Raw genomic sequence first — 26760 nt, 5'->3', positions numbered from 1 at the left:
GGGGGTCAGTGCTGTCAGTGACCCCTAGTGTCATGACCCCTAGCCAGGGCATAGAACACCAGGCCAGGCAGGGCTGCAGGCCCCAAAGACTTAGGATGTCCTCATGCTGTTGCCTTGACCAGAGAGGCTTCCCTTGGCACCTTACTCCCAGCACTTGTGCTTCAACTTTAAGCCCCAATTACAAGGTGAGGGCCCAGGTTTCAGGATGAACGATGGGAACCTGGTCCAAATCTAGGATGAAATGGGCTAAAAATAGCTGGATATTCTTGGAGGGGGCTCAGATTCCTCCCAAAGGTCAGCCTGGTGTGAATCATTCACAGTCACCATCCTGCACCCCACAACGGAAAGAGGCAACAACTGTTTTCTATAGAAGTTTATTCCCAAAACAGAGCGCGGCTTCACGGAACAATTTACACAGACAGGAAAGGGGACCGCTGGGCTGGAGGGGGGCACCCCCAGGGAGGGGCATCTACAGAACGTAGGCCGTAGCAAGGACACCCTCCCACCCTTAGCAGGCCACTCAGCCCTTCAGGGGCTGGGATCATTCTGGGTAAGGAGAGCTTGGGTCCTGGCTGGTGGGATTTGGCACCAGTCAGTGAAGTACAATTTTTAATCTCCTAGGAAACTGCCTCCTAAGAGTATGCATGGGGTGGGGGGTGGGGAGGTGTCTATACAGACCAGCCCCCAACCCTACACAGCCACCGTCCCTGTGGTAAGAGGGTGCCTACTCTTGAGGCCCTCTGGGTCTGCTGTTAAACAGGGGACTCAGGGCTGACCTTTGGCCTGGGAGAGCTCAAGATGGCCAGGTCCAGGGTCCTCACAGGTGGTCCTCCAAGCCCCTCTCCCACTTTCCCTACCTTTTACTTGTAAACAAAGGGAAAAAAAACATTCACAACTTTAAACAAAGTGTAAAAGTTCAAAGTTTTAAGTTGTAAATGAAGTTAAAAAATTTTTTTTGAAATCTCTACCTGTAAACAAAGCAACAAAAATTTAAAGTCCCCAGTTCTGGACATCAGACAAAGTAACAAAAGTGAGTTTTGTGAACAGAGTCCTAACAGTCATTTTTCCCTTTTTAAGGGAATAAAGGAGGAGTGGAACTGAGTCACTTCCTGCAGCCCGGTGCCAAGGGCCAGGGAGGATCCTGTAAACTCAGGAGGCAGTGGCACCTACATTCTGGGTCTTGAATTCCCTTGTTTCTGCTCCCCTCACTCACCCTCCCAACCCACCCTTCAGAGCAAATTCTAGCAGAGGGCAGTGTCAGGGAATCAAATGGCACCACAGACAACTTTTGCTCACAGCAGGGGCAGGGGCAGGGGCAGGTGAACAAGCCCTCCCCAACCCTCTGCAGGAATGTCTGACTAGAGGCCTGAGCCCCCCCAGAAGCCAGGGAAGCCTTGCTCTGTAAACATGACATCTGCTGCTCCACCAGCACCCCACAGCATCAGTCCTAGGTCATAAGGCAGTAAGTGGCAGGGACTCCACGTAATAAACACACACATCCACGGGGAAGGGAGGCATGAGCAAGCCCCCATGAGGAAGCCAGAGGACCCCTGTTTCCAAGACCAATCCTCAGCCCCAGAAGTTTGGCCTTTGGGGCGTTTGAGAAAAAGCAAGGAACAATTCTGTACTTGGGCCCCTGGCAATATTCAGATCCACCTTGCTGGTAGGGGGAGCATAGGAAGGCATCTGTCCCACCTGTCTGACTCCACCCCAGTAAGAGCATATGGTTTGCTAGGGACCTATGTGGGGCCAAACTCTGCCTCTCTCTTCCTCTGTCCCCTCCCCTTCCCAGCCCAGCCTCAGACCCCCGGGAGACAGAAAAGCTGAAAAATAACATAAGCATATCTCTCTGGTTACAAAGGTACAAAACATATAAAAGTCCTCCCTTCAGTTTCCCCATCCCTGCATCTGTCACACGCATGCTCACAGATGCGCATGGAACCTCATAACCTCAGTGGGCAGAGCTGTGTGGGGTGGGGGGCAGAGGCTGCCTTGGGATCAGCCCCCAACTCCTGGAGTCTCTTCTGTTAGCCCAAATCCTCCATCGCCCTCGGCTGTTCCTCGTCTGTACCGCTGGCCCCTCAGGAGTGACCCTCGCTTCTGGGAACTCTGTAGAGTTGTGGGTGGAAATCAAAGGTCGATGCTGAGTGGACTCAGCTCTGGGCCCCCCCACCAGTCTTGGCCTGGTCCATCTCCCCACGCCTCCGCCATTACCCCAGCCTCTCAGCCCCCAGCCCCTGTGCCCCCTCATGCCCACCCCATCCATTCTGCACCCCCAGACTCATCAGCAAGGCTCCTCGGCCACCTAGGTCTGTTTTCTAAGTGCTTCCAAAGCACCTACTATGTACAGATGCTATGTTAAGCACTTGACATTGTCTCATAAATCTCCATATCTCAGTTTGTTACTACAGTCCCCTTTTACAGATGAGGAAACTGAGGCTCAGAGAGGCTTATACCTTTCCAAGGCCCACAGCTTATGAGGTGAGATACAGAACTTAGACTCAGACCTGTGTGACTCCAGAGCCTCAACCCCCTGCTCAGTCCCCAGCCCACCTCACACACAGCCAGACCCCAAGGCAGGGGGACCCAGGTGGGGAGTCAGGTCCCTCTCATCTGCACCCCCAGCATCGCTCTGGAGCCTCAGGTGCCCAAATCCCCTGCTCCTCCCGCCTTCCTTTGTCCTCTCCCAACACTAGGTGCTGCTCAGTTCTGTTGGTCCCCTTCCCCATCCCAGGGGCTCCTTCCCCCAAAGCCATCTCTTATCCTACAAGCCCTGACAGAGCCTGACCCACTTGTTTGTTCTCCTTGAAACTCACTTCTCCTTTTGGCTTTCAAGACCTGGCAACTCCTGGTTCCTCCCACCCCAACATTCCTTCTCTGACTCCTGAACATACAGCTACTTCCCAGGTCTGTCTGCTGTCTCCTACCCTACAGATGCCCCACCGGCACCTGAGGTGCACCAGGTCCCAACTCGGCTCCCATGAGCCCCACCCCACAGTGCCCATGGCAGGAAGACCTTCATATTGACTGAGGAAATCAATGAACGAATGATTTACCCTCTACAAAGTTAGCTCTTCGGCCCGGCATATCCAGGCACAACTTCCGGCCCCTCCTTATCCCATACAACCTCCCAAGCCAAGCCTCCTCCCTCCCCCTGCCCCCTGCACTCACCAGATTATCTCCCACTTCTAGGCCTTGACCCCTGTCCTCCGCCTGCACTAGCTCAAGCCCTTTGGAAGGCACCTATCTCTCCTTAGCCTGGGAGGTGCAAGGAAGGGTGCCTGCCCCTGTCATTTGGCTGGCACGTCCCTGTTGGTCACACCCCCATTTCCTGCCAGATTTCTGTCCCCAGCCTGTGGCCCCTGGCTGTGCTGAGCCTGGGATAGGCCACACCTATCTGCCAACCCTCACCCTATTCCATGGCAGAACACGGAGCAGGGTACACAGGAGGTTGCCCTAAGCTGACAAGGGTGTGAGCAGGTGGCAGCACCATGCTTACTCTGAGTCCGGTGACAGCTCTGAGATACTGTGAGAGGTGGCAGAGCGTGGCGTGGAGGGCCCAAGCGCAGAGGCCGTGGCAGAAGGCGTGGCAGTGGTGTGCGGGCCCGAGGGCGTGCTTGAGGACTGCACAGAGGAGAGGGCTGAAGAGTTGAAAGATGCGAGGATGGAGGAGAGAATGTCCAGCTGCTCCGTGGAGGGGCCGTGGCTGGGGCCCCTGGCTGGGTCCTCCCTAGCTCTGAGCAGTTGTGGGGCTGGCCCGAGGCCTTCTCGTGAGGGGTGCCGGCTGGGCACCGGGTCCAGCCGCTCCCGAGAGTTCGAGCTCCTAGACAGAGAGTCCAGGGGCCGGGATGGCAAGAGGGGGTCCCTTGAGAGTTGCCTCTGAGGAGACAGGGGCAGAGGCGGGGGCTGGGGGTCAAGGTCCCGGGTGCGGCGGGGAGGGGGCAGCGTGCTCAACCACTCTCGAGGCGCCCCTAAGTCCAGTGCATCCCGTGACCCGAAGCGGCCAGCCACGGCGCCAGGGTAGTCCCGGGGTGGCTGCCTCCGTGGCAAGGTGCTGCCCCGATTTCTGGGCTCCAGGCGGCCTGGCACAGCGTCCACATGTTCCTGGGAACCTGGCCGGCTCAGGGGACGCAGAATAGGGGCAGGGGCCTCCTCTAGTCGCTCTCGGCTCAGTTGCCGCCGGAGGAGCAGGTCCAGCTGTTCTCGGGAAGAGTAGCGACTGGCTGGCTGCGAAAGGCTGCCAGTGCCCCCGCCAGCATAGATGCGACCATAAGAGGCAGCTGGCACGGCACGGTGGCCCAAGGTGGCTGCACGGCACCAGGACAGCTCAGGGGCACCCCGGGTCTGTGGCACCAGTGGGTATTGCAGCCGGTTCTTCAGGATACCTACCGGAGGAACAAAATGGGGGATAGGGTGTGTATGTGGGGAGGAAAGGCAGGAATTTACAAGTTTAGGCACGTGGCAGCCCCTGGGATCACTATGACTCGGGGTTAGGAGCAGAAACCCCTTGGGGAGGGGCAGAGGCAACCCTAGGGGTCCCAGAGAGGCAGCAGGACAGGGGGCAGAGTGATCCTCTGGGAGGCAGTGATCCTCCAAATCAGGTCGAGGGCGGTCCTGTGATGCAGAGGTAGGGCAACCGCCCCCTAAAATCAGAGAGGGGCAGCCCTCAGGTCCTGGCAATGCAGGCCTGGGTCAAAGGTGCAGAAATCCCTTTGGTTGGGGCAAGAGCAATCCCCAGGGTCCCTGTGATACAAGGGTGAGGGCAGAAACCTCCCAGATCAGAGTAAGAGGAGCTCTCAGTTTGGAACAGGAAGCTGAAATCCCCTGGGTCAGGGTAGGTTACACGAGCCGAGCCTCTGGGTTAACCCCAGTGACTCATGACCCCTGTGACCCACACTCAGCAATGTCTGACCCTCATGACCCCTGAAGCCCTCGCTGTTCCCAGTGAGCAGAGGTGGGAATAGGAGGGCATGTCCTCAGAGATCAGTGGAACCACCCAGGGAGGGGCCTCCTGATAAGCCCCCTTGCCTTAACTGGAGGTGGATAGAGACTGAAAGTGGAGGAACCTGATGGCTCAGGGCTCAGGGCATGGGCAGCCCTCAGGGTTCCTGCAGTGCAGGTCAAAGGTCAAGGTCATACCTTTCCTCTGGCGCTGGGCCCGGCCCAGGGAAGTTTCATCCCCACTGGTCAGGGCCAGGTCTGGCTGGTTGTTGTTGGCTGCATCCCTGCTGGTGTCCAGCCCCAGGCGCCTTTCAGAGCCCCAAGTCTGCAGAGCACAGGGGGCTGCCTCGCACTCCCCCAGGGCTGGCCAGTAGGATAAGAGGTCATTGCCATCCACATCTGTGGACCCAGGGTAGGTTACAGGAGCCTCTGGGTTGACCGCAGTGACTCATGACCCCTGTGACCCAGACTCAGCAATGTCTGACCCTAATGACCCCTGAAGCCCTCGCTGTTCCCAGTGAGCAGAGGTGGGAATAGGAGGGCATGTCCCCAGAGATCAGTGGAACCATCCAGGGAGGGGGTTCCTGATAAGCCTCCTCACCTTAACTGGAGGTGGATGGAGACTGACAATGGAGGAACCTCATGGCTCAGGGCTCAGGAAAGCCAGGCTGGACCCAAACCCAAAGGGCAGACAGGGGGCTGGAGGGATGACATGCCACTCCGTAACATCCCTGACCTCGTTACTCTGTACCAGGCCATTCCTGGGACTCCCAAGCACTGCGGGGAGATGGGTGGGGAGATGTGCATGGGGTGTCCCTATCATTACCCCAGAGGTTCCCAATGGGCCAGTCCCAGGCATCCTCAAGGGATAGCAGGGTCTGTGCATCACACCTAAGCAGGAAATGGGGTGTCCCTTGGTCACCCATGAGGTCAGAGGTGTCCCATCACCTTTGGGGTGGGTAAGGAGCCTCTCACTTTGGGCTGCCCGGCGGAGTGGACGCTGGAAACGCCCCCGTGTCCGTCCATTGTCCTCGCTTTCTGAAGATGGGATGGACAGACTCCTCTCCTCCTCCAAAGACAGGTCACTGTCGGAGTCGGAGTCTGCGCCTGGAGTTGGGAAAGTCAGAAGGAGGGTAAACTTGGGGAGGCAAGGGACTTGGGGGTAAGGGAAGAACCTAGGGTTGAGGGTCTTGAGGTGGGTACAGCAAGGGGGATGGGGCCAGGAACCTGGGCAGAGCTTGGGGTGGAGGTGGGAACAGAAGGGCCGGGACTTATCCCGGGGTGGGCCAGCAGGACTGGATTGAGAGAACCAGGTCTTGGTGGGTAGGTGCTCTCCTGAGGCAGTGACCTGGGGGAGCTTGTCCCACCCCAGTCAGCCACTGCTCCCAGTTTGGGGCAGAAGAAAAGGGGATTGATCAGGGAGAGATCCTCTGCCTCCCTCCTCCCTGACCCAGGCCCCCAACTCCACCAGCATCTCGATGGAACATGGCCACATCCAGGTCAGTGGGGCCAGTGTGAGCCTGGAGGCTGTGGTCAATGTGGTCAGCAGCTGAGCCATGTCGAACCAAAACATTGTCCCTGGAAACACAGGAGCCCCCATCAAAAAAGGATGTGATGGGGTGCTTTGGAGGCTGGAGTATCTGAGTGCACAGCCAGCTGCAGGTGGAATGGCTCTGAGGGCATCCCCGGGTGTGTGGCAGGAGGCCTCTGAGGCAGAGGCAGCAGCAGGGCCCCTGATGGCCCAGATGGGTGAAGCTGCCCACCCCAAGACCTGGTAAGGCCCCCGGTAACATGGGGCTGGATGAGGAGGCCCCTCCTGTCACCTGAGGTAGCTGCGGCCCCGCTGGCTGTCCTGGTCCTGGGTCCGGCCGGAGCGGGCACTGCTCACCGAGGAGACGGTGGAGGCACCGAGAGTGATGCGGATGAGGCCGCTCTCCTCAAAGAGGGCTGTGTTGTTATAGGCCCCCGGTCCCTGGGGGAGGCAGGGATAGGAATATGAGCCAGCCCTGTAGAAGCCTCAAACCCCAGCCTTCCCAGGCCCTCCAGCCCTGACACCCTCTCACCGTCCCAGGCGCGGGCCTAGCCTCCTCGGGCACTGCCTTCCTGCTCAGACAGGCTGGTGTCCAGGCAGCCCGGGCATCTGCATTCAGGACACAGAAAAGCAGCAGCACTGCCAGGCCCTGTGGGTCAGCAAGGGTCAGTGTGGGGTTAGCAAAGGGCAGTGAGAGATCGAAGTCAGAGAAGGTGGGAGTAGGGTCAGCAGGGGCCAGTCACTGCAGGTTAGTGTGAGGCAGTGAGGAGCCCAGTAAGGGAGTCAGGCAAGGTCAGCAGGAGCAGAGGCCAGAGTGGCATTAGAGACTGGATCTGTAAAGGTCAGTGTGGATCAGCAGGGGGCCAGGAGCCTCAGTGTTGGTGAAGGTCAATCCAGGATCAGCACCCAGTCCAGGGTCACAGTCTAGCTAAGAGTCAGCTCCAGACCTGGGGTCAGCAGCCAGGGCCAGTGTCTGGCTTGGGCTAACACCTGGCCTGACAACAGTCACCCAGTAAGAGTCAGCCGCAGGCCAGGGTCAATGCCCTGCCTAGGTTTGGGCCAAGCCTGCTGCAGGTCCACTGGGGTGGGGGAAGGGCACCAGGGTTACCTGGAGGCCACAGAGGCCGGCGTGGAGGTAGTGGAAGGCCAGGATGCTGTGGTTGACTGCCAGGAGGCCAAAGAGCCAGGAGGCACTGACCAGCAGAAGGAGCAGAAAGGAGCTGCGAAGGGTCCTGCTACAGGGACATGGGAGGACACAGGAGGACATGCAAGGCTCATGTAGGGCTCATGCAGGGGACAAGGAAGAACAGGAACCCACACCAAAACACGGGGGTCTCTGGAGGACACTGAGGGGATGGGAGATCATACAAAGAACAAAGAGAGCACTCAGGGAGCCACGAGGGGACATGGGGAAAATACGCATGAGTGTGGGGCCATGAGGGAAAGCATGGAAGATACGAGGGCACACGTGGGGCAGGGGGCAGAGCAAGACACCCAGGCCAAAGGAGACTCTGGGGAGAACCAGGGGACAAGGAGAGACAGCAGGGTGGAAACACATGCAGGCCAGAGTATGGTGGGGGCACCAGGGCGGGACTGCAGGTGAGGGCAGGTGTGACTTCATCCCTTCATCAGAACTTGGAGCCCAGCCTGCACCAGGGATGCTCTCGGGACCCCAGACTGCACCTAGGAGGGGCCTGCCGTCCTGGGAATGCCCCCTTCCCCCAGCCAGCCAACTCACAGTGCAGAGGTCTTCTTGGCCTCCCTCTGCCCTGTGGAGCAGGATGTGCGGGCCGCGAGGAGAAACATGGTCCCATTCATCTGGACTCACGACCGTACGTGTGGGGCCGGGCAGGGCAGAGAGAGAGAGACGATGAGAGACAGACAGAGAGAAGAAAGGACAGAGAGAGACCAAGACTCACAGTAAAAGGGGCAGAACCAGTGAGAAATTCTCACACACACATCCACACGAAGGCACAGAGATGAGAAACAAAACAACCGAGGTGCTTAGAATCACAGAAAAAGTTGGAGATAGGGAACCAGACATGGACTGAGAAGGGGGAAAGGGGAGAGGCAGAGGCAGAGGCAAGAGAGTCTGTGACCCCACACCCCCATCTCTGTGCCAGTTGAGTGGGGAGTGGTCACTCTGTGACCAGAGAACAGAAATGGAGGCCAAGCCCGGGAAGCCTGCAGACCACACCTGCTGCAAGCCCCCACCTCCCCCCATGAGGGAAGCACAGAGGTGGGCACCAAGTACAGGGCACTCACCACTATGACCAGGACAACAGGGCCAGCAAAGCTCCAAATGAGGGGCTCATGGACTGAGATCCAGCAGAAGTCAGGGTTCCCGTAGCCCTCAGGGTCCAGGCCGACAGCAAGGCCTTGGGGACAAGGGGTAGAACTGAGAGGTGTGTTCTAGAGCTGCTGACCCTCCCATGTGTAGGAAGAAGGCGGGTGAGGGTGGAGCAGGTTCCTCCATGAAGAGGGGATACAGGGGGTTGAGGTTGGGGGTCATGACTGGGATTGGAGGCAGGGGCAGGGGTCAGGCCATGTGATGGCTAGAGGTCAGGGGTCACAGCCCTGAATGGGCGAGTGGGCAGGGCCCTCACCCAGCAGCACAGCAGGGACGCCCCAGCCCAGGGCATGGTAGAAGCGCATGGCACCGCGGTCCACATTGCGTGGCTCAACCTGCATGCGGTAGAGGTGCAGCCCCTGCACGAGGAGCCACGCAAAGGTGCTGAGGAAGAAGTAGTGCAGGAGGATGGCGACCGCAGTGCACACCAGCTGAGGGCAGGGCAGGGGGGCGTCAGGACCGCTCCTGCCTCGCCCCACCTCTGACCCCCCTTCAGGTATCTGCTTCCCACCTCAACCTCTAAACCACAGCATCTTACCCCAGCATGTTGCCCCAAACCCTGGCCTCAATCTGAGCATCCCTGACCTCTGATCCCGAGCTTTGGCCCCAGGCCTCCTGGGTGAGGTGGGGTCATCAGGACACAGCTCCCTTGGCCCTGAACCTGCACCTGGTTGTGAGTCCTGTGAATCCCCAGCAGGAAGAGAAGCTCTGCCACCCCCAGGGCGGCTGCCACGTTGGCATGGATCCCACGCACATTGGACTTGAGGCTGCGCAGGCTCAGCAAGATGGCCGCGGTCAGCACCAGCGCAGCCACGGAAATGGCCACAACCACGTGGGTGAACACAGCCAGCAGCTCCAGGTCGCCCTCCAGCCGCTGCAGAGACAGAGATGGTCGCTGGGGTGTTGGGCAGAATCCCCCTGTCCCTTTGACCCCGCCTCTCTTCAGGACACTAAACACAGCCCCACCTCACGGGGGGAAGCATCCATGAGAACCCCAAAGGTGCCCGTCCGGCTGCAGCGACACCGTGCGTGGGACCCATTCCTGTGCACCAGCTCGCAGTCCCGTGCTGTCCACATACCATGCTGGTCCGCCCTGCAGCCACAGGGCAGTTAGACCTACCACCCCATCCCAGGAGTGCCCGGTGGTCAGGCGGGGGTTTGTGAGGGATTGTGGGAAGGGCTGTGGGGCAGGCTGGGATTATCAGTTGGCCTCCTAGGAGCTAACAGAGGGACCAAGGGTTTCCAGAATGGGGGTCCTCACAGGCCAGGTGCGTCCCACTGCACGCAGATCGCTTTGCTCCGATTTGCCGTCTGTAGCAGTCGGAACTCAAGGCTGATTGGGGACTCCAGGATACCCCTTAGGAAGTTGTGTCCATGGAATACAGCCACGCTGACCACCGGAGAGTTCATAACGGGGTTCTGGGGCAGCCTAAGGAGACACCCCATCTGGGCTTGGCCACTGCTGACCTCTCCAAGCTCTGCCTGCCTACCTCACCCTGTCTTCATGCCACTTGCCATGGCTGACCCAGGGTGTGGGATGTCCCCAGAGTGGATGCTGCTTCTGAGATGCCTCTCTGCTGGGCTGTTCTGGGGCTTTAGACTCACTGCCCAGACTGTAGTCTGAGGCCTGAGCAGCTCCAGAGGATCTGTGACCGTTTGCTCTCATTGCCCTCCCCCCTGCCCCATCTGACATCCATCAGTCAGCCTGTCTTTGTCCATCTCTATCAGCCACCTGGCCTGTCTGTACTTGGCTCATGTACCCCTCCTGTGTATGACTGCCCCCATCTGTGACTCTGTGTCTGTCAGACTGCAGTGCTACACCTCGGCACAATTCCAGAGAACACGATTCATATGGAACCCAGCATGGACAAGGCTCCCTGGAGCTGTGCACAGGAGCATCTCTGTATGTCTGTGAACCTGCTCATCTGCCACCAAAGAAGGGAGCAGTGGGCTGAGTAGAAGCTCATAGGAAGCTCAGGGGTGAGGGGCCTGGGTACCTGGCACCTCTGCGCTCCACCTGGAACTGGGCAGGGAGCAGCCCCCCCAAGGTGCGGTAAACGAGGAGAATGACAATGGAGATCCCAGGCTCTGGCTCTGGGGGTGGTGGTGGGGGGACCACACTTGACGAGGTGGAGTTTTCCATGCTGCTGGTTGTGGGCAGAACTGCCAGGGAAAAGGGGAGGAGCCACTGTCAGTGACCTCCAACCCCAAGCACCCACAAACCCAGCTCTGAACCCAACCCAGCATCAAGCACAGAGATCTTTTCCCTGCAGGTCTGGAACTGTGAGATCGGGGAGCAGCCCATGAAGGGAATATTCAAGGCCTGGGAGGGGTCATCTGTGGAGAGGGAGAGGAGGTCTGACATGGGGGAGGTCTGCAAAGGGGAAACTGGCAGAAGGGCAACATGGGGTCTGGCTTGGGGGGTCAGGGAGACAGGACCTGGTCCCCCAAGGGCTCTCACCTTCAGATGGGAATGGCCAAGGGGACTGGGACGGCAGTAGCACATGGGTATGAGGATCCCAGGCATCCTGGCCTCGAAAGAGGTTGCTGTGGTAGCGGGGGTAGCGACGGACCCCCCGGGTTGAACCGGGGTGCTCCATGCGGTCAATGCTGAGCACTGCCCCGGGGGGGAAGGAGGAGGCCCATCAAGACCTTCTTCCCCATGCTGAGGGTCCCACTCCCTCCTGCACCCATCCTGCACCCAAGTCCCACAATCCACATTTTCCTTGCTACCAGCAGAGCCTGTCCCTGCAAAATGCTGAGGGTGGTGGCACAGCCTCCTGCCATGAATGTTGGCATCAATAGCCCCAGCCCTTCAGACCTCTAGGTCCCTGCCTTTTCATGGCCCCCTGCCCTGCCCCACCCCACACACCACGCACTGATATTGGGTGTCACCAGCCCCACGGGATTCAGGTATGTGAGTTCCATATTCCTTGCAAGCGTGGCCGCATACTCCTCTAGATGCCGCATCAGCCCCGCGCTGCCTGGGGAGCCCCCAGGGGCCCGCTGCCCCAGTGCCGCCCACAAGTCCCCTGTCTCTGGAGCAAGCAGTGCAGAACCGGCCCACAGCAGATTCTAGAAGGTCGGAGATGGAGGTGGGCTCAGCCAGGTAGTGAGGATGTATAAGGGGACAGGGCAGGCATGAGGGGTCTGGCCAGGTGCTCAAAGGGGGCCCAACAGGCAAGGGGGATGGAGTGGGAGAGGACAAGGGAAGAGGAACAGCCTGGGACGTTCACTTCCCCAGAGGACAGGAGGGGCCTGAGCTGGCAATCCAGGGCTGGGGGGCTGGGGAGCCAGGGACACAGAGCTGGGGGTCCAGGGCCAGGGGACTGGGAACATAGGGCATAGCCCCACCTCATTGAAGTGGGCATCCTGTGTGGCTGTCAGCCCAAAGCCCTGTTGATGGCTCTCAAAGGCCAGCAGATGGGCCAGCAGGCGGGCAGTGACATGGACATCTTGGCTGAAATAGTGGTCAGTGTGGCCAGTCACCTCCCGCAGCTGCTGAGCCAGCTTCTTGGCCTCCACGGTATCCAGTGCTGTCTTGTTCAGCTCTAGGCCATCCAGCTGCCAGGACAAGGATGAGGTTAGTTGTTCTGTGATCCCTTAGGCCTTGCTCAAAAGCCTCATAAGGAAAATGGGTTGCCAATTCAACTGGCAACTGGAAAAGGCCCAGGAGGTCAAGGGCTGGGGTATGATATCAGGCCTGGGGTGGCTGAGGCCAGGATCAGAGCCAACGAAGGTCTTGGGTGCAGGGAAAGGTCTGGACAGAGTCTCACCAGCAGACTAAGCTCTCGAAAGGCAGGGGAGGTACAGTTGAAGAGGTCGGGTTCCAGCCAACCCTGGTCCTCATCACATAGCCGCACAGCAGCACCTGGGGGCAGGAAAGCCCTGGTCAGGCCTGGGGTGTGGATCCCTTTGCTGAGGAGGTGACCACAGCACCCTCTGCTATCCCAGAGGGCATCTATGGCTAGACCCCTGGACACAACAGCCCAAGCCCAGGCAGGCCCCCGTACTTGTCAGTGGATTCCTGAGGGTTCTGTGGACCATTCTCAACCACCAACTACGTAAAGGAAAGCACCAGGGTGGGACTGCAGACACACTCACACTCAAACACATTCACACATAGGCCGGGATGGACTCATAGACACGCCAGTGTTCACAGACACACCCCCCCAGTGCTCACAGCTACACGTACACAGACGCATGGACCAGGACAAGCACACAGACACGCAATGCTCACGCACACACACAGACACGCCAACACAGATGGGTCGTCTGGGAATATCCTGTGAACAAAGTGAGGTGGGAGGGTTCACACAGTTTTAACTGCCTCAGTGGTGACTTTGCTGTCATCTCTCTCCCTTGTCTATTGGGATGGAGGTAGAGTGAGAATTGACTTGGTCCTTAAAGAGGCTTGTAGCCACCAACAAGAGGGACCTTAACTTAAACACAGAATCCCCTTCCTTTCAAGACAGACTCTCAGACACGTGCGCAGGCACAGAAAGACACACGAGCATGCACACACAGACGATCTCTGTCCAGCCACTGCAGAGACCTCAAGCAGCAGGGAGGTTCTGAGGGGCCTCAGGCAGCAAGGAGGAATTGTAGGGTCCTCAGAGGGGAGGGATCTTTCATGACCTCAGGAAGTAGGGAGAGGCCTACAAGGACCTCAGGAAGTGGTGATAGTCCTGTGGGGACCTCAGGAACTGAGGAGGGGTTTGCAAGGATCTTAGGAAGTGGGAAAGTATCTGCAGGGTCCCCAGGCAATAGGGAGGGGTCCCTGAGGAACTCAAGCATCAAGGAAGGGCTTCCAGGGTCCTCAGACAGCAGGAAGGGGCCTCAGGGACTTCAGGCAGTTAGGAGTAGATTTTAGAGACCTCAAGCAGCAGGGAAGGGTCTGCAGGGATCTCAGGCAGCGGGAGGGATCTGCAAAAGCTCTGGCAGTGGGAGGGGGCAGCGCACCTGAGCAAACACGTACCCCTTACCTGCACCCCGCAATCCTGCCCAGAAGCCAAGAGAAACAGACGGAGGCTTAATGAGGGTTTAGGGAGGGACCCAGAGCCCCTGGGAGGTAGTGAGGGGCCCACATGGACTCCCACCCCATTTCCACCTCTTTGCAGGAGCAAGGCCACCCAACTCAGGAAAAAAGATGGCTCTAGCAGTCAGAGAAAAGGCCCATCCCTACCTTCAGCACAGCCTCTGCCCCCCACATACTCACCCAGGGCCCCCCGGGGACAGGGCACTGTGGCCAAGATGCCAAACTTGGTCTGGGGCCACCACACACCAGATCTCAGGGACTTGGGGCAGGCATCATAGAGCACTAGGGAGAGAGGAGGTGCTGAGGCAGGCAGCCAGGGTCTGGGGCAAGTGGCAGCCACACCTACTGCCCCTCCACTGCCCACTCCAGGCCCACTGTCCACCACTCCTGCTGGCTTCTCAGGAGCTGGCCTGTCAGGTTGGCAAAGTACTTGGGGCAAACACAGGGATCCCCGGGTATAAGTGGTCTTCCTCAGAAGCTTCCAGAGTCCCTACCCAAGGAGCCACGCATGCTACTAATACTTAGTGGAAGCATGCTGGAAGCATCCTTCTATGGGTGGAGCCTACTTACCCCGGCAGCCACTAGCTGTCACCTCTGCGAAGGGACTGTCACAGCTGTTGCACTGGCGGCCAAGAGCTCCTGGGCGACAGGGGCACTGCCCACTGTGGGGTGCACATGAGCGCGAGGTGGAGCCCACAGGATAGCAGTCACATGGGAGGCATGAATCACTGCCCCGTGGTCGGTAGTGGAACTCCTGTTTGAGGATGGATCGGGGCCTGAAGTCAGAGGTCAGGGCTTGGGGAACAGTCAAGGGCAAAGAGTAAAGAGAATAGTGCTCAAAGGCCAGGAGGAAGACAGGGCCATGGAAGAAGGCAAGGGAGGGGTTGGGGTCAAGGATGAGAGATGGAAACTGGGTCGAAGGACATAGGTAAGAAGTTAGGCCCTAAGTCAGGTGCAGAGGTCAGCAAGCTGGACAAGAATCACAGATCATGTCCAAGGAAGGGTTAAAAGGTCAGGGGCCAGGCACACCTTGCAGTGACACTGCCCATTCGTCTTGTTGCAGTTGGGGTCAAAGCCCTTGTGAACATCACAGTTGCAGGGGCCACAGGTTGGGCTCCCCCACCAGCCCCGTGGGCACTGCTGGTCCATCCTGGGGGTGAACAACCAGGAGAGATGCTTCCATGATACTCAGTGACTCTCCCTGTCCCCACCTGGCCTCTCCATCATCTCAGCCCCTAGCCTCTCACCTGTGCTCACAGTGGTGCCCAAAATAGCCACCTGCACAGTCACAGGTATAGCCATGGGGGGCTCCTGGAAGGTGCCGGCATGACCCCTGGTTCTGACAGGGGTTCAAGAGGCAGGCATCCACACAGCCTGGGCCATAGTAACCTGCAGATTGGATTAGGAACCTCAGGACACTGGTCACAGAGCATGGAAGGCAACAGGCACCTGTCCTTCTCCGTCCCTCCCTCCTGCAGGCCGTCTAGATCCCCCATTTTTGCCATGGGCCCCTGGCTCCTGCCCAGATCACCCTTCCCCCAACCCTCTCAAGGCCCACCTGGCTGGCAGGTGCAAGAAAAGGTCTGCCAAAGGTCTCGGCAGTCGGCGTGGGGTGGGCAGGGCCCAGAGGCACAGGCGTTGGTCACAACACATCCAGGTTCCACATTCACTCGGTGGCTGGGGGGTAGCAGGGCCGGGGACCCCGAGGGTGTGGAGCCGAGCCACACCCCCTATGGACACAGCCAGCAACGGGTGAGACCCATGTCAAGGCACAAGTCCTGCAGAGCCAGCCACCCAGTCTGATAACCCCTGACATGCAATCTCCCCAAGACCCACCAAAAAACCCAGGTCCCCCAAAATATCCCCAATTCAGTCCCCTTGAATTGGGTCCCTGTGGGACCTTAATTGTGCTGTCTCTGACACAGATCCCTAGTGACCCTTGATTATCTAAGATAGACTCTCACCTCTAAAACAACAGAAAGGCTTGACTTATCTCTGATAACTCTGGGTCACCCATGCCCTCATGCCAACTCCCACTTGAATGGCTCCTTTCAGGTCCAAGGAGCCCCTGACCTCTGGCCACTGACCCTAATGCCCCATATCACATTCCCATGCTGACCCTCACCTGGATACAGCCGACCAGACCCTGAGGAACCTCCTCCTTACTGCTGGAGGGCAGGCCTCCCACGTGGAGTTGCTTTACCTTCAGGCCCTGCAGCTCACTCCCCACCTTCATGGTGTCCTGGAGAAGGGGGGACAGTCAGCACTGGGGGTGGCGGGGCCTGAGGAATCCCTGCCATACCCTAGAGTCAGTCTTGGCCTTCTTCTAGCCCTGCATGACCACGCTTTGTCCCTCTGTGCCAGAGGAATGGTCTGGGAATGAGTGGCTCCCAAGCATGGAGAAGCTGCTGGGGTGTGGGTGACGTGTGACAGGGAGGTTTCAGTCAAAAGCCGGCCTCAGGCTGTTCCGATGGTAGTGGGTTATCAGACCTTATTAACATTAGTGTCACTAAAGTTGGTATACAACCCCCCACTGCTAAATTTGACTGGCTAAAAAAAAAAAAAGCCAGCCTCTGATAGGCCCCTCTCTCCTGGACCCAGAACAGACCTTGAAACTCTTTGATCTTGAGCTGGGGTGGGTAGGGATCAGGGCAGAGATCAGAAGGGGCTTCTGGGAGTCAGGCCTTTGCTAGCTACAGAGGTTCCCCAAGACCAGGCCAGAAACCTAGGTGGGCTCCCTGATGTGAGGAAGGCCTGACAGTGGACCAACTGACTGGTGGGGAGGGCTTGCCAAGGATATAAGGAGGGGGACTGGGGGAAGAACATTAGACTTGGTGCAGTGCAGGGAATTGAGAGGAGCTGGACTAGAGGTGGGGTCAAACAAGGCAGGTCTGGTTGGAAGGCTGAAAACAGACTACCCCGGAGTCAGAGATCAGACCTGGAAGAGGCTAAAGTCCAGTGAGACCATGAGGACATGGTGGCCCCGCTGGCCACCTGGCTCCTCTTGCAACTCCAGCCGCAGATCATGCCACCGGCCATCACTGACAGTCACCTGGTCCAGGAGAAGGTGGGCAGGACGGCCCGAGCCCTTGGTCACCGTCACAGTCAGCAACCCTCGATCTAGCTGTGGGTAGAGATGCACAGCCCTGGAGTTAGAGCCCCAAGTTGGGTTGCAGTGAGAGGTGAGATCAGAGGGCTCAGAGGTCAATATCAGAGCTCAGAACATTGGTCCAGGCTATACCTGGAGCACAGGGCACTGTGCCAGGGAACATGATATTGCTTATATCAGGTCGGGAGCAGAGGCTAGAACCAGGGTTGTGGACTGCTGCAGCTACCACAAGAGAGAGCTATGCTGGTACCCTGCACCTACAGAGGATATCATTATGGGGAAGAGAATCAAGGGTCAGGGTCCAGAGCAGGGTCACATGTGGTCAGGACACTTGGCAGAAAAGTATGCTGTATGACCAGGCAATAGGCAACAAGAAATGTTGCTGATGGCATCAAAGGTTGAGATCAGAAAGGTAGACACACCTGGCAGAGAAGCGTGCTGTGTGGCCCAGCCTGCACTTGCATCAGGACCCCCTGTGTTGCCCGTGTCCGAAATGCCAGCCCCAGGTACCATGGCACAGACACAACCATGTCATTTCCAAAGTTCCAGCTCAGTGTGCCATTGCCACGAAAATGGTGGGGATGGGCCATGGCTGAGTGGATAAGAGAATCAGCGTCACAGGCTGAAACCCAGAAACAGACCTTACCCCACACACCCCTCCTGCCCCATGCTGCCCACTCACTGAGCCGACAGTCTTTGCCACCGAAGCCCACAGGGCAGTCACAGCTGAAGCCACCCCAGTGCTCTGAGCAGAAGCCACTGTTCTTGCAGGGGCCTGAGTCACAAAAGTGTAGCTTGGCCTGGCAGCCTGGGAGAGGAAGGCACATGGAGAATATGAGAATATGGGGTGGAGAGCATGAGTGCTGGAGGATATTGGTGCCCAAAGGGGCCAAAAGAGGCCATGATTTCAGCCCCATGTTCTTTCAGGGGGTGGGGTTGGTAGGAGTCAGGCCTTAAAGGCTGAGCTGTAGCATGGTGCTTGCCATCAAAGGAAACAGGGTTGAAGTCACCCCATGTAGTCATCCACTCCCTCCCTATGCTTGGGACAGAGCCATGGGCTGTGCTAATGGAAGCTTTGGGCCTACCTGCCATGGTGCCATTGTTTGCAACAAAGGCCGCCATGTCCACTCGGCGGCCATCAATGTACAGGTCCCGCATACAGCCGATGAAGTCCTTGTGGGACACGGGGAAGTTCTCGGGGAGGTTGGGGACACCCCCCAGGAGCAGAGGGCCCGTCAGGTCCAGGGACCTGGGGGTCAGGGGTCTGGGTCACTGGTGGGACTGGGATCAGAGTAGGGTTGCTCTTCGGGGCCATAGGAAGTAGAGGGTAGGACTCTGAGGGTAGGGAGGTTGAGGGGCAGGATAAGGCCAGGCCAGGGAAGGAGTTAGGGCCTTACTGTAGTTGTGGTGGTACAAAGGAGAGCTCAAGATGGGCAGATGCTCTGGGGAAAGGCAGGGGAACTGGGGTTGAGGGCTACAACGAAGGAACGAGGCATCTGGGTAGCTGAGGTAGGGGATAGAGAAGTGGAGAGTCTGGGGACCTGGGTATGAGATTAAGGGGCTGGGTGGAAGCCTGGGGCATTACAGAGACTACGGTTGGGAAGTGGAGGCTTTGGAGGACTGGGTACCTGGGGCCTGTGTGTGGGAGCAGGGAGTCTGGGGGAGAATACAGAATTGAGGGTTAGGGTGAATAGGCTTTCAAGGCCTTTGAGGGAAGAGGGAAATCTCATGGTTTGGGGAAAGGATGGGGTGTTTGGAAGGCTGGGGTGGGGAATGGGGTATATGAAGGGTTGGGGTGGGCCTTGGTAGGCAGAGGACATGGGCACCAGGGGGTGGGGGCCTCACTTCTTGGAGCTTGTTTGCACACCAGCAGCCGCGCATGAGTAGTTGCCGATCTCAGCACCAAACTGCAGAGCTATGGCTACATCACAATCATCCACACTCAGCACAGCCACCTTGTCCTTGGAGGGGCCCTGAGTACCCCCTAGGGCATCTGTCCGGGGCTAAAGGTGGAGGCACAACAATCAACAGTGCCCCTAGGGTAACCCCGGAGGAGAGGAACTCAGCATCCCCACTTCCCCCATGCTCCATGCCAGGGGTGGTGCCCACCTTGTTGTAGTATCTCATATGCACTGTATGCCACTGCCCGTCACTCAGGCCTCCCAGAACTGTGGGGCTGACCACTGTGTTGGATTCACCTGTGGAGGGGATTCAAGTGGAGAGTTATATGGACAGCTGAATCACCCCACCCCCACCCCAGTCATATAGGCACAGCTACTCCCAGAGTCACCCTGGATGCATCAGATCAGTCCCCCCACTGTTGACCACACTGGCTGGACCAGAGTGTCTTTGAACAGATACAAAAGCACACACTTCTTGGAGACACGGACCTTCCCACAGGGAATGGTCGCAGAGCTGTCTCCTCATTGTTGTCTGTTTGGCATGGAGGTGCACAGTAAGGCAAACCTGAGGGGACTTGGGCCTTGCATCTTCCAGCCACGCGATGTACACATGCACCCACTCGCCATCACACACATCCACAGGGGCACCCACCCGTGGAATATGTGAGCCGAACTTGGCCAGCCACTAGCTCCAGGGCCAGGAAATCATGCTTCTCGTTCAGGCGCCCATTGTAGAAGAGTAGCCCGCTCGGCTGCACCGTCGCGAACCTGGGTGGGGTGGACGGGGGGCGTCAGGCGCCGGATACCACTTCACACCCACCATCCCTGCGAGAAGGTTTTTGGGGCGCCCGCCCAGCTGGGGCGAGAGAGGAAGCAACGAGGGACCGCGGGCCCAACGGGGTACGCCAGGAGCGGGGCCTCAGGGGAGGGGGTTGGTATCCTGCGGGGACGTCAGGATGGGGCAGTCGGGAATCTGAGTCAGGGTCACACAGGTAGGGGCGGCATGGAGGCGCGCAGACACGGGGCGGGCACCTACGAGAGGGACAGCGTGAGGTGGAAGCGCTGCCGCAGGCCACGGAACATGACGAACGAACTGGGAGGGAAGGAGCGCGCCGCCACCTCGCAGCGCGGGCCCTCGAAGGCACCGCCTGCCGGGCACTGGCAGCGAAAGCCACCGTTAGGCGCATCGGTGCAGGTGCCCCCGTTGCGGCAGACTCCCGGCATGCAGCGCCCGGCTTCGGTGTCCAACTCGCAGTCTTCTCCTGGGGGCCAAGCCGCGGTCAGAGGCGGTCACAACCACGCCGGCCCTGCTCGAGTGGGCCCAATGTCCGCGCGCGTCAAGGCCAGGTTCCAAGACCCCTGAGAGGTGGAGCTCCCTCTGTGCACGGCCGCTCTGTCTGGCCCCACCCACGCCCCAGCCCGGCTCGGCCCCGCCCCGCAGCCCCGGCCCCGCGGAAGATCTCTATTCCCTCGTGGCCTTAGGCGCTCCCTAGGCCCAGCTATATGGCTTCCGGTCTTACCGCGCCCACACCAGCCCCTGGGGCCTCAAAAATGATGCCCACTTCGACTCAAACTGTATAAAACCAATTTATGTAACCAAACGTTTGTACCCTGTAATACTCTGAAATAAAATTAAATTTTAAAAAAAGTGATGCCCAGTCCTCACTGGCGTAGCAGTCCCGCCCCAAACTCTGCGCCGCTCACCGGTGAACCGCGGGCGGCAGACGCAGGTGTAGCCGCCCTCGCGCCGCGCACAGGCTCCGCCGTTGCGACATGGGTTCGAGTAGCAGAGGTCTAGCTCGGTCTCGCAGAAGTCGCCCGTGAAGCCGGGCGGGCAGCGGCAGCGCAAGCCGGCGATGGGCTGGATGGGTCGGAAGAGCGTGGAGGCAGAGGCCAGGAAGGGCGCGGACGAGTCAAAGCGGAGCACCGACACGCATTTCATATAGTTCTCACAGGGCTCGCGCAGGCACACGTTGTCATCAAAGGGCAGGACGTCGAGCAGCGAGCGGGCCGCAAGCGCGGCGCGGCGCACGTATAACTGCTCCTGCAGCTCCTCGGAGCTGAACCAGGGTCCTGCAGCGCCCGCCGCAGCCCCACGCGGAGCCAGCGCGGAGAAACTCACATTGAGCACGGTGCCCCCCACGTCCGTGTCGTTCTGGATGTTGAAGATGAAAACATCCTCGGCTGGCGTGGCGAGCACCGCGGCCACTCCTTCAAGGAAGTGGCCCAGCAGCGGCGACAGGAAGCGTTCTTGCCACATGTTCTCGAGGCGCACAGTCAGGCTGTTGGCCAGCAACTCCTCTGTGATGATGACCACACGCAGCACACACTGTGCCGTTACACTGTGCAGGCCGTCTGCAGTTTGGGGCAGGAGCAGTGGTCAGCAGCTGCCCCTCCCTGGGACCCAAGAGGGCTAGGGCCAATGACAAACCAGGCCCCAAGCACCTCTGAGTCAACAGGCTGACCCCACCAAGACACAAGGGAATCTGGGGCTAGTGACCACCAGCTGCCCCAGCATCAGGGTGCTGTTTCCTCCCCCAACCCCCATCACAAACAGAGATCTGGGCCAGGGATCAACCAACCCCACACAGTGCCCATGTGCTAGCAAGTTGCTCTCCCAACAGCACACAAAAAGTTAACTAAGTGCTCAGTAACTCATACTTCCCCAAGTTATAATGGTCAGCAGGCCACTGCCACTCAGGACACAGAGAGGACCTAGGGCCACTGGCCACCCATTCTCAGACACCATCCCATTCTCCCCTAACCCAGCATAGCAGAACTAGAAAAACATTCCTTCCAAGAAACAAGGAGGATTCCAGGTCAGAGATCACCCACTGACTATCTCTGGTCAGCAAACTGCTCTCCTATAGCACCAGAAGAGGGCCTGGCCCAGTGAACACTCAATGCCATCCCCCAGTACCCTGGGTCAGCAAGCTCCAGGATCCTCCCCCCACCCCCAACAGCATTCTTGAGTTAGCAAGCTGTCCACCACTCCACATCTGGGTCCTGTAGTTTCAGTGCCTACCAAGAGATGAAGATGAGGTGTTTATCTGCCTTGTTTACCTTGTCTCCAGACCCTAGCACACACTGAGTGATCAATAAGCATAAGTGAATTGACGGATAAATGAATGCTGTGCCTTCTCTGGCAGTGCCAGGAGTCCCTGCTCCAGATTTGAGAAAAGAGCACCAGTAAAGCCTGTCTTCCAACTTTTGCAGCCTCCAGTAGGCAGGACTTGAAGAGCCTCTCCTGCCTGCCCCCTCCTATTACACAGGGGTTCATGAAAGACTGAAGCAGAGGAGGCAGGAAAGAGGCAGGCGGACCTCTGGACATTTTTCCAAAGAGCAGGGCCTCAGACAGCTCCTTGGACAGCAGCCAGGCCAATGTGGACACACTCTCAGCCTGAAGCTGCCATAGGAAGCTGCTGTTTCTGACCACTAAACTACCGGTCTCCTTTTCCTGCACAGATAGGTGAGGGTCAAACTGGATCCAAAGTAACCCTTCATCTGAACATAGGTATGATGTAGACTGGCCCATACAGGCTTTGTCTGGGACCTCCAGAGAATTAACCCAGGACCTCTGGCATTTTGTGGGGAGGGGAGCTATCCCTGGGGTAGCAGATGGTTCTTCACAGTCTTTATGGGGTCTGCTAGATGCCTTAGAATCTTTGGGATTCTCTAGAGACTGTCCAAGAACCTTAAGCAGAGTCCCTGTGAGGTCTATGGCAGATCTATGGGTTGTAGGGAACCAAAACTTAAGGGAGTCTTGGAAGGCTTGGAAATCCCTCTTTGGTTTGAGGTGCCCTGTGGAGTTCCTGAGGCCCTGACAGGTTGGGGTCACTGGTCACTTGCCTGCCCCCTACCACTCACCTGTGACAGTCACCAACATGGAGGCCACCAGTGGGCGGTTGTTGTCTAGCTTTCGGCTGAGTCGCAGCTCCCCACTGGTCTGGTTGACCACCAGCAGCTGCAGCTCATTGCCACGCTCAAAGGAGTAGAAGAGGTGGTCAGAGACATCAGGGTCATAAGCTGGGATGCGCCCAATGATGCCTGAGGGGAAGGTATCTGAGCGGTTGGATACATAGTTGTTGAAGAGGATCTGGAAGTTGTTGAGCACCGGACTGTTGTCATTCTGGTCAACCAGGCGGACATGCACAGTGGCCCGGCTGACCAGAGGAGCAGATGTGGCCTGCACCACAATCACATATTCCTGGCGAGCCTCATAGTCCAGGTCAATGAGTGCTGTCAGTTCTCCAGAAAAGATGTCCATTTGGAACAGCTCAGGGATGTTCCCTTCCACGATCTGGTACATTATGTGGGCATTGGGTCCTTCATCAGGATCCATTGCAGTAATCTGGGCCACCACTGAGCCCACAATGCTGTTCTCCTTCACCCGCACCTCAAATTCGTCAGCTGGGAAGACGGGTGCATTGTCATTCACATCCTGCACCGTAACCTGGATACTGACTGGAGTCCGAAGTGGGGGCACGCCTCGGTCCACTGCATAGGCAGTCAACTCATACACTGGCACCGCCTCCCGGTCCAGCCGCCTCACTGTACGGACAATGCCGGAGGTGGGCTCAATGGTAAAATCTCCATCCCCATCTTCCCCATTCTGGAAAGTGTACTGGACCCGGCCATTGGCATGAGCATCCCGGTCAGTGGCTGAGATCTGCAGGACACTGGTGAATGGTGGGGCATCCTCAGAGACCAGCCCTGTGTAGTGGGAGGCCACAAACTGTGGAGCATTGTCATTTACATCATTGACCATCACCTCCACATAAGTGGTGTCTGCCTTCTGTGGAATGCCATTGTCCCGAGCTGTAATAGCCAATGTGTAGGTCACCTGATCCTCATAGTCCAATGGGGCCTGCAATGTAATGGCCCCTGAGTCTGCATCAATGCGGAACTGAGGCAGGTTGTCTTCTAGGAGATAGGTGATACGAGCATTCTCACCCACATCATCATCAGAGGCACTGATGATCACTACGGTGCTACCCACTGGCCGATCCTCATTCATGCTTACTGAATAGTGGGCACTTTGAAACACAGGCCGGTGAGTGTTGGCATCTGTGATGTTGATGTGCACATAGCAGTGATCGTGAAGGGCACGGTCAGATGCAGTTAGTACAAGCTTGAAGTAGCGTTCCTGCTTGTAGTCCAACGGCAGAGCTAGTGTCACAAGACCCACACCTCCCTGGGTGCTGATGGCAAAGCGATTCCGGGTGTTGCCACCTGTGATCTGGTAACTGATGGCACTGTTGGCATCACGGTCTACAGCAGTCACACTAAGCACACTGGTGCCCACAGCCGCATCTTCATTCAGCCGTAGGTGGTATTCCTTCATCGTGAACTCAGGCCGATTATCATTAACATCCAGCACAGTCACTGTGACGCTGGCTGAGGCAGAGAGTGGGGGTGAGCCATGATCTCTGGCCTCCACACCAAAGAAGTAATGCTCCACAGACTCACGGTCCAGGGGGCCACTCACAGAGATCCAGCCAGTGGCACTGTTTATCACAAAGGGAGTATCAGATGCCACACCAGTTAGGGAGTACTCCAATCTGGCGTTCTCCCCATGGTCAGCATCTACCGCTTGAATGTGGATGACTGAGTGGCCCAGCGGCGCATTTTCCAGGACAGAGACCTGGAAGGGCGTGCTGACAAAGATAGGAGTGTGGTCATTGATGTCCACCACCTGGATGCTGGCCAAACCCGTGTTGTTGGACAGCGGTGGCCGGCCGGCATCCTGCGCCCGGATGCGCAAGGCATACTCTCTCTCTGCCTCGAAGTCCAGGGGTGCCACCACCTGTATCTCGCCTGTGAGGCTGTCGATGGCAAAGTGGCCACGGCTGTTTCCACTGATGATGTTGTAGTGCACCAATCCGTTGGCATCCTTGTCCTTGTCGGTGGCCGTGACGCGTAGCACCACCGTGTGGGGGCGCACATCCTCGCGCACTTGCGCCACATAGCGCTTCTCGCTGAATTGGGGAGCGTTGTCATTCTCGTCCAGCACGGTAATGTGTACGCGCACAGTGGCAGAGCGCGGCCCGGGCTCCTGGCCCTGGTCGCTGGCTTCCACGACCAGCTCGTAGCTTTCCATGTGCTCACGGTCCACGCGGCCGCTGGTGCTGATGAGGCCCGAGCGTGGATCAATCTCGAAGGCGGCAGCCGCGGCGGTGCGCGCGGCAGGCGGACCCACGAAGCGGTAGCGCAGGTTGGCGTTGGGGGGCGCGTCGCCGTCGGTGGCGCGCAACTGCAGGATGGGGTAGCCCTCCTCTACATTCTCGCGGAGCGTCTCCCGGTACTGTGCCTGCTCAAAAACTGGCGAGTGGTCATTGCGATCGGCTACTGTCACCGCCACCATGGTGGTGGCCGAGAGGCGCGGCGAGCCATGGTCCTGCGCAGTCACACGCAGGTAGTGGCGCTCCATGCTCTCGCGGTCCAGAGCGGCCGCCGTGCGGATGAGGCCGCTTTGAGGGTCGATGCTGAACAGCTCCAGCGAGCGGCTGTTCATGAGCGCCGCCAGCGAATAGACTAGGCGGCCGGCCTCGCCAGCGTCGGGGTCTTGCGCAACCACGCGTAGCACAGCAGTGCCTGCCGCCTCGTTCTCGGGCACCAGCGTCTGGTAGTTGTACTGCGGGAACTGCGGGTGGCGGTTAGCAGCGCGACGGAAGCGTGCTCGGTTCCCTGAGGGTATTCTCCACGCTTGAGGACTGGCCCAGACCCCTGGGGGGCGCGGCCCGGGGCGCTGCGGGAGGAAGCGGCGGCGGAAGAGACCGCGGGAGCGCATGCGCTCGGGCGCCGAATCGGGAGCTGTCCGAGACTCGCAGGGTGCTGAAGCCAATGTAGGAGCTGTCCTCGCCGTGAACGGTGCTGAATCCAACCGGGGAACAGATCCCGCAGCCCCGGGAAAACAGTCCCTCCAAGGGACTGTCCTCTCCGCTCGGGATATTGTGGCTCTCTCGCCCTGACCCCTGCGCATTGGTGCCCACAATTCCCCGCAGCAGCGGGCAGCTCCCACTCTTTTGTGGACACCTGTCCCAGCGTTCCACTGGGAGGACACCGGCTTGGAACCACGGGGCCGAGCCAGCAGGTCCGAAGGGAGGGGCGAGCTGTTCCCTGGGCTCGGGACCCCTGGGGAAAGAGCCTCTGGCGACAGACTACCTCTTCGCAAAGGTCCTGTCCGCCCGCAAGAGGAGACCTCTGGGCGCCAGTATAACAGAGACCCTGGTACCTGTCCTGTCTCTCGCCCGCGGCTGTCCAATGCCTGGACCCCATGTTTAGTCCCCAGCTCCGCGTTCGGCTGCTCAGGAGGCCGTTGACCACTTCGGGCGCTTTGCCTTCTCCTTCGGAGCCCCACGAAGATAGGCTCCCTGACTTCCAAGCCAGGGCTCCTTTCCTTCCGGACTCCGGGCGGCTCCGGACAAAGAGCTAAGGCTCTGCCGCCGATCTGCGCCCCTGGCCCCGTAGCAGCAGCTAACCCCGGCTCCCAGCCCTGGTGCCCACCGCCTCCCAGCTCCTCCCGGCTGAGGGGGAACAAAGAGAGGAGAAGAAGGAGCAGGAGTATGGGGGTCGACAGTCCCCCGAGGCTCCGCCATGGCAGCCGCCTCGCCATCACCCCCCGCCTCCCTGCACGGCCTCCACGGCCCCCCGCCCAGGTTCGAGCCTTGGGCCGGCCCCGCTGCTCGGGCCCCCTCCCGGGCCCCTGCCGCCGCCCCGGCCCCCCGCCCCTCGGCCTGTCGCTCCCCGCCGCCGCCCTCTGGGCACCATCTACTCTCCGGCCAGAGCCTCTTTGGCGTGTGGCCCCGGCTTTTGCAGCCCCCACCACAGCATCCCCGACGCTGCTGCCGCCTCCCGCCGCTCCAACATGGCTCCCGGATGCCCCGATGG

General features: G+C 58.8%; 1 protein-coding gene across 1 annotated transcript; it reads right to left on the bottom strand.

Moving 5' to 3' along the window:
• Positions 1–358: 358 nt before the first annotated feature.
• On the bottom strand, positions 359–26760 carry CELSR3 (cadherin EGF LAG seven-pass G-type receptor 3). Its single transcript, XM_045530297.1, has 35 exons — positions 22738–26760; positions 20575–21225; positions 19907–20132; positions 19523–19638; positions 19079–19167; positions 18815–18972; positions 18055–18218; positions 17652–17777; positions 17392–17561; positions 16799–16984; positions 15986–16102; positions 15419–15590; positions 15108–15249; positions 14890–15010; positions 14431–14614; positions 14041–14142; positions 12599–12693; positions 12177–12386; positions 11702–11897; positions 11284–11439; positions 10820–10985; positions 10084–10251; positions 9789–9915; positions 9490–9696; positions 9079–9253; positions 8738–8850; positions 8211–8290; positions 7581–7704; positions 7005–7121; positions 6765–6913; positions 6410–6519; positions 5890–6048; positions 5140–5340; positions 3500–4385; positions 359–2109 (listed from the first exon to the last, which is right to left on the bottom strand). The coding sequence occupies exons 1-35, from the start codon at positions 26483–26485 to the stop codon at positions 2082–2084; spliced, it is 9939 nt and encodes a 3312-aa protein (XP_045386253.1). The 5' UTR covers positions 26486–26760; the 3' UTR covers positions 359–2081.

Source organism: Lemur catta, chromosome 18 (genome assembly GCF_020740605.2).
Source record: "Lemur catta isolate mLemCat1 chromosome 18, mLemCat1.pri, whole genome shotgun sequence".
Classification (NCBI taxonomy): Eukaryota; Metazoa; Chordata; class Mammalia; order Primates; family Lemuridae; genus Lemur; species Lemur catta.
This window is presented reverse-complemented; position numbering and strand designations above follow the sequence as displayed.